The sequence below is a fragment of the Setaria viridis genome, chromosome 9, assembly GCF_005286985.2.
Source record: "Setaria viridis chromosome 9, Setaria_viridis_v4.0, whole genome shotgun sequence".
NCBI lineage: Eukaryota > Viridiplantae > Streptophyta > Magnoliopsida > Poales > Poaceae > Setaria > Setaria viridis.
Window position 1 is genome coordinate 10,986,147 of NC_048271.2, and position 7,774 is coordinate 10,993,920.

General features: G+C 38.9%; 1 protein-coding gene across 1 annotated transcript; it reads right to left on the bottom strand.

The window, feature by feature from the left end:
• Positions 1–87: 87 nt before the first annotated feature.
• Positions 88–3,010, bottom strand: LOC117839120 (putative B3 domain-containing protein Os03g0621600). Its single transcript, XM_034719381.2, has 5 exons — positions 2,754–3,010; positions 2,248–2,380; positions 1,263–1,701; positions 906–1,093; positions 88–739 (listed from the first exon to the last, which is right to left on the bottom strand). Exons 2-5 carry the CDS (start codon positions 2,365–2,367, stop codon positions 485–487), a joined length of 1,002 nt encoding a protein of 333 aa, XP_034575272.1. The 5' UTR covers positions 2,368–2,380; positions 2,754–3,010; the 3' UTR covers positions 88–484.
• Positions 3,011–7,774: the final 4,764 nt, after the last annotated feature.

The window sequence follows — 7,774 nt, forward strand, 5'->3', positions numbered from 1 at the left end:
TTCATGGAAATGACTGAGCTCTCGTGAGAACCTTACAGTGATTTGCTGCCAGAACCTCTAAGCAATTCATGGCTTCACCAGATGACATTATGGACCAAAACAATTATAGGCATCACATTCACAGCAATGCACGTTACAGTAACTAATAAATTCCACTATGACAAACAAAACACACTAACACGAAGCAGTCTGAACTTTAGCACTACAAAGAGAATCGATCAGCCAATCAGCCATCAGGGGATGGATAGAGCATGGATTGTTCCGTTGCAAATAGGAAAAAAAAAGAAAAAAAATAGAAAATGATCCTAGATAGTGTATCAGCAGAGTAAGCTGGACTCTTTCCAAGCATAAAAGCACTACTATCACCATCACAAAAGTTAGCTCTGATGGCTGAAAGGACTATCGAGATCATCTGAGTAAGCGACTCTTATCAAACCTACCACCACTGCAAAAGTCAGAAACAACAGAATACATTTGTCGAATCTCATTTTTCACGAATGATATGCACGTTCATCGTGTACTTCTTGGTCTTCAGTAGCTCGAAGAGGCAGAGATCTCCCAGCTGCAAATTGTTGTCGCAGGCAAACCGTGCCCACCCTTTGCAAAGCTTTTGGAATTTGCGGGGGCCTCTTCGAACCTGAACGCGGCACATCACTTGCCAACTCTCGCCTTGATGACGAAGCATCAACTTTCTCTCCTTGAATGGAAGATATTCATCAGAATATTTTCCAGAGAAGGGCTGATCACAGAGGGAAAGGGTTTTCAATGTTGACAGGTCAATCAAAATAATTGAAGTTATATTTACTTCCCTCAAAGATTGTAATTTCTTCAAGGCATCTAAGAAGCTAAACAACCTGCTAGCTAGAGAACGTGCAATCAACTGAGGAACAAAAATCCTAACTCACCATATCTTGATATCTTCCAGAAATATTGTTCTTCTTCATGACACACACGTAGATAGGGATTTCAGAACATATAGCTCCGACTTTTTCTTTCAGTTTCTTCTTTTGCACATTAGTAAGGTTGGTGCGTTGTGGGACGATGTAACTAGGAACAGAATGTGCTTCATGTTCTTGTGAAGATGTCGAACCTCCTATAACCAAACAGGAAAAAAAATGATGAAGGCATGATCTTGTAGACGTACATAGATGCTACTATCTCCATTCCTATATATTTGACGTTGGCTAGTTCAATTTTGAGCTAACCAACGTCAAATAATTAGGAATGGAGATAGTACTAAGTTTGACATTGTGGCTCTTAACCTGATGACTCAGATGAGGAGCTTGATGAACCGGTATTGACAATCTTACTCCCGTCCCTTTGCTTCCCTGCTTTCTTTTTAGTTTCTGGTGTTTTCATGGGAATATTAGCATAGTTGCTTGAAACGTCAATGGATTCTTCTTTGCTTTGTGTACCATTAATATCATTTTTTGTGACAAAACACGGTGGTACTTTCTCGCAACCACTAGCATCAAAGATCAGAACCTTCATTCGAGAGATCCCATCGTACTTGAATACCAGAAAGTCCAACATTTTCAAGTCATGGGCACTAACAAACAACTCCCATCCAGATTGAAGCGCTAGTCTACCCAAATTGGAATTTGCAACTTGGACATCAAAAGTATGACCGCTCCGTGATTCAAGCTTAATACTTCTTGAAATTTTGCCTCTGAAGTGTAGCGCAAGTTTATCTGGCAAGACCTGCAGCAAAAATATTAATGCAGAGGTGCAGAACAGAGCTCGTATGATTTGAGAAAGCAGTATAAAAGTCATTACTAAATTGAGAATTTTGTTAATGTGATCAGAGTTCAGCATCTTTTGAGAAGTGTTAATGTGATCACAGTCCATTATCTTCTAATAAGTGACGCAGGCCATCATCTAACTGAATACAAAACTTGTTCCAGATGCACAACATCTGGTAATTAAAAATGCAAAAAAGTTTCTCAAATCTAAATTAATCAAATCAATTTCATGATGCCGAAGGATCAAATGACAGTGCTATTTTTCTTGTAAATTGTAAGTGGTGTTATTGGATTTCATGGCTACCAAAATAAAAGTTTGATAAATAGTCTTAGGGAGAACATGGTAGCATACATTGGAAACACAACTACAGTATGAATGAATACTGAATTACTAATACAAGTTACTCCACTTCTAGTAGGTAGTGATTTCACATCCACAAGCCGAACCTGATAATACATATATAGTTACTCAAGAACATATATAGTGCACGAGAAAATTGCTCACCAATCTTTTACGAAAATCACCAACCAAAATCTTGAAGAAATTCTTGTCTTGGTCATCTGTGTAATCATTCCAGAAGTAATATGCATCCCTCACTTTGCATTCCTTACCAGGCTTTCTCATTTTAGAACCACACCTGCATCAGAAACGAATTTTCATCCCCCAAGAAATTGGAGAAGTCACTTCTTGAGAGAAAACAAAAAAAGAAAGAGAAGAACTTGGGACAGGTTATAGGTAAAATTTCTCTACAGAGAAAGTGTACCGAAAAAAGAACTACTTATTTTTGCCACGCTTCTGGGTACATTTTTTTTATCCTATTTACAATTTCTCAATCCATTTTCTAATGGAAGCACACCACATTTCACAATGAGAGGTAAAAGTATGTGGTAATGTGGATGCCCTTACATCATCTTCAAAAGGAAAACCGCAGAAATAAAGAAAGGGGAACGATACGGCAGAACAAGAACTAGAAAAGCACAATACTGAATGGATGTGTTGATCAAACGGACCTTGTGAAGACTAGCTAAAGGAAATCTTAAGGAGGCATCAATGGACGACGAGAGCTCCTTCCGCTTCGTGCGCTGCTCGTGTGCCTGTTGAGTTCAGAATGGCCGGGGGAAAAGACGAAGAGCCTTCTGGAGTTACCAATGCCCCAATGCCTGCTTTAGTGCGTGCATTGATGTCACCATCCACCCAACAGGAGGCCAGGCTTTAGAGTTCTATTTTATTTTACTTATTTATTTATTTATTTTGGGTGCGGTGCAGGGAACTAATATGCACCAGGACAACAAGTGAAATGAACCAATCAGGGGTAATTGCTCGAGCATGGTGTATCTTTATTTTTCTAAAAAAAAATAAATTATCGTGCTTTATCGATCAATATAGTTACATTGAGCTAACTTAACATGAAAACATTGAGGATGAAACGCCTCGCGACAGGGAAATTGCATCGCGTTACACGATGTACTCCTATGATCCTATCAGCTATCAGGGAAATTGCGTTTCAGCATATTCTGCACTAGCAGATTTCCTAATACAGATGCAGAGCTTGATGCTAACCTAAAAATTACTGTACATCACTATACAACTCCGTTGCAAATGCTGAAGCTTCCAGCTATACAGGCAACACTGCTAGATCAATAGTACGAGTATTTTAACATATCATCTCATAGTATGATCTCTCCACCGATCCACATGACATGAGAACAAAACTGCAACTACCAGAACAGCTTCAGAACATGCTCCATCAGACGAAAATATGCTGTGGCGTCAACTATGGTAACAGTCAACGGAAGGACCATCCAAAAGCCATGGCAACCTAAGTACTTCACTTGATCAGTGCTCATATACTCAACAAATAGAAACTCATCAGTCAGCAACCTCATACGACCGGATGATATGGACGTTCATCGTGCACGTCTCCCCGTCCTTCAACAGTTCAAACAGGCAGATATCTCCCACCTCAATGCCGTTGGCCTTCACAAAGCGTCGCCAACCACCTTGTGAGAGCTTCGCCACAGCACCAATGTTTAATTTTGCTTGATACCTTTGGCTATCTCGCTGAAGGAAGATTGTACGCTCCTTCCGACCAAGATGTCTCACAATATATTGTTTCGGAAAATTCTAGGCATAGATTCGAAGCAGAAATGTCAGACAATGGCCAAACAAATACGAAGGATTAAGTGAATAACATGTTGCTGCTTCCTAACTCTGAAAAAAGAATATTCTAAGCTTCACTGAATTATAAGTGTTAATATCATAGGAATGCAAATTTACACAATTCCAAATTGTGAGTTCGTTGAAGAAAAACAATTAAACAGAACACGCTTTCAGGAAAACAATTAAACAGAACACGCTTTCAGGAAAGAAAGCTTCCATGAATGTTGGACTTGCATATCACAGTCGCCAAGATGGGCGTGCCAGAATTTATGCATCGGACCCTCTCTAAAATTTTCTTCTTTTCATTTTCAATTAGACGAGTCTTTCGCGAAATGACATAAGGATGCTGATCACGTAACTTTTTTTTTTTAGATTAAGGATAAAATCATCCGGCCTTGGTCATCCACGAATGAATGCCTACAGCCAAGAATACATAGACTTAACAGACCAGCAGGAGGAATCTCCCCCTCCTGAAACACAGCTTTTAAGCTAGGACTCAAAGATCATACCAAAATAAAGAACTGGCAAAACCCTCCAAACAACACTCAGAGTTCTGAAATAACTCTCCAACTACTAAACTGACTCGCAGCTATTGAAGAATTCGCCTCCTAAAGTTCCAGCCATACTTGTTGAAGAACTCCATAGCAGTTACTTCAAGCCTGCTGCACTTTTTCCTCAGATCAATTTTCTCTTCCTCCTTTGATAGTACCGCCCATGTTCTTGTCCAATATGTCCCTCTAAAAATTACCTGCAAAAAGGAGTTAGTGATTGTGCCTTTGAACAGTACATCGTTTCTATTCAACCATAATGCCCAGCAAAGTGCCGTAGCTCCTACAATCATCTGGCTCCTAATTTTTCGAGGATACCCTCTAGTCCAAGAGCCCAGCAAGTTAGAGACACTAGCTGGTGGTTGAATCCCAAACGAAAAGAATACTGTGCTCCAAATGAATCTGGCAAGGTGACAGTCAAAGAAAAGGTGTTGTATTGTCTCTTCTGTATTACAAAAGCAACACTTGGTGCTTCCTTGCCATCTCCTCTTAGCAAGATTGTCCTTTGTTAGAATCACCCCTTTTTTTAAATACCATAGGAAGACTTTGATTTTTAGTGGTAGTTTTAGTTTCCAAGTCACACACCTTGATGGTACTCCTTCTTGCAGTATCTCCTTGTACATTGACTTTACTGTGAACACTTTGTTTTTATTCAGATTCCATATAAATCTATCCTCCTGTTCATTTATACTGTGAGTAGCAATCTCTGCCACTAGTTCTAGCCATTTATTTAATCTATGACCTGTTAATGCTCTTCTAAAAGAGACATTCAGAGGGACTGATCCACAAACTTTGGCCACAGTGTCATCCTTCCTTCTGGCTATATTATACAAAGATGCATATCTGTCCCGCAATGTTGTCTTTCCAATCCAAACATCTTCCCAAAATCTGGCCTTTTTCCCATTGTGTACCTCAAAAGTTCCCATTGACCAGAATTGGTCCTTTATTTCCATGAGACCGGTCCAAAAGTGTGAATCCCCTCTTTTCCTTGTTACTTGAGATAGGGTCTTATTCACTAAGTATTTTCTTCTAAGAAGCTTTTGCCATACTCCATCCTCGTTCACAAGTTTAAATAACCACTTGCTTAGCAAGCATCTATTTAGAACTTCCAGATTGGATATACCCAATCCTCCTACATTCTTAGGAGCACACAGGATACTCCATTTGGCCAGCCTATATTTCTTTTTGTGTTCATCACTTTGCCAGAAAAATCTAGATCTATAATAATCCAGTCTTTTCAGAACACCTTTAGGTATTCTAAAAAAGGACATCATAAATATTGGTAAACTGGAGAGGACAGAATTTATTAGCACTAACCTGCCTCCTACTGACATTAATTTTCCCTTCCAACTTGAAAGCTTTTTCTGAAATCTTTCTTCAACCATCTTCCAGTCTTTCTTCGTAATTCTGCGACGTATCATTGGGATTCCAAGGTATTTGAAAGGTAACTCTCCTTCCTTGCATCCAAATATGTCCACATAACTTTCTGCTTGATCTTTTGCCTCCCCAAAACAGTACAATTCGCTTTTGTGGAAATTAATTTTGAGGCCTGACAGCTTTTCAAAGGTACATAGTACCAATTTCAGATTTCTAGCCTGCTCTAAGTCATTTTCCATGAAGAGAATTGTGTCATCTGCGTATTGGAGGATAGATAATCCTCCATCTACCAGATGGGGCACTAGGCCCTTGATTTGGTTGTTATCTTTTGCTCTGGTAATCAACACAGCCAACATATCAGCTACTACATTAAATAGCAATGGAGATAAAGGGTCTCCCTGTCTAAGTCCTTTTTTTGTTTGAAAGAAATGTCCTATATCATCATTTACCTTTACCCCCACACTACCTCCGTTCACTATACTTTCTATCCATTTACACCATTTAGCTGAAAACCCTTTCATTCTTAACGCTTGTTGAAGAAAAGGCCAGTTAACCTTGTCATAGGCTTTCTCGAAGTCCAATTTAAGAATAATTCCATCATGTTTTTTCCTACTCAGTTCGTGTATGGTCTCATGAAGTATGACAACCCCTTCCATAATATACCTCCCTGGCAAAAAAGCAGTCTGGGATGGCCTAATGACTTTATCAGCCACCACAGAAAATCTATTGGCCATCACTTTTGTGAAGATTTTGAAACTGACATTTAACATGCAAATTGGTCTATATTGTTGGATCATTTTTACTTCCTTAAGTTTTGGGATTAAAGTTATTATCCCAAAATTTAAGCTGTATAATGGTAGATTACCTTTATGGAATTCTTCAAACATGGCCATCAGGTCATCTTTAATGAGACTCCAGAATACTTGGTAGAACTCCACAGGGAATCCATCAGGTCCCGGAGCTTTGTTATGCTTCATTTGGAAAATAGCTTCTTTGACCTCCTTTTCTATGAACTTTTCAGTCAGGATTTCATTTTCTTCTCTTGATACTTGAGGGATGTCCTCTGTCAAGGATTCGTTCATAGAACAGATACTCCTTGATTGAGACCCAAATAAGCCTTTATAATACTTAGATATGTACTTTTTGAGGTTGTCATCCCCTTCTATGATGCCCTCTTCCTGTTCCAGTCTGAAAATTCTGGTTTTCCTGTGCTTGCCATTAGCTACCATATGAAAATATTTAGTATTATTATCTCCATTTAGTATCTTGTTGCTTTTAGCCCTTTGATACCATTTTATTTCTTCTTCTCTCAGCAGCTGAACTAGTCTGTCTTGAATGCACTGCTTTAAATCACTTTCTTGCTGACTTAGCAGCTGTGATTCTGCCTTTTTATCTAATTCATTTGCCCTTGCAAGTAGTTCTTGTTTTTCTTTTTTGTACTCCCCATTTATATTTTTTGCCCATCCTCTCAGGAATTGCCTTAGCCTTCTGATCTTGTTTTGCCATTTCTGAAGGGGAGTGAACCCTTTTCTTTCCTTGCTCCACACATCAGATACTAACTCGAAGAAGTCTTTTCTCAACAGCCATCTTAGTTCAAACTTGAACATGGGTTGGTTCCTGTTCCCCCCTTCTTGTCTAGTATTAAGTAGCAGAGGTGTGTGATCTGAAATTTCCCTACTCAATGCATCAACCTTGGCTAAAGGAAATTTTTCTTCCCATTCCGTGCTGACCAAAATTCTATCCAGTCTCTCATAAGTTGGGGTTTTTAAGGAATTAGCCCATGTATATTTCCTGCCTGACATATGTATTTCTTTTAAATTTAAGCTATCTATGATAGCATTAAAAAGAAAAGGCCATTTATCCTCAAACCTTTCATTATTTTTTTCACTTGGGTTTCTTATGATATTAAAATCACCCCCAAGCACAATGGGTAAGTCCTCTTTACT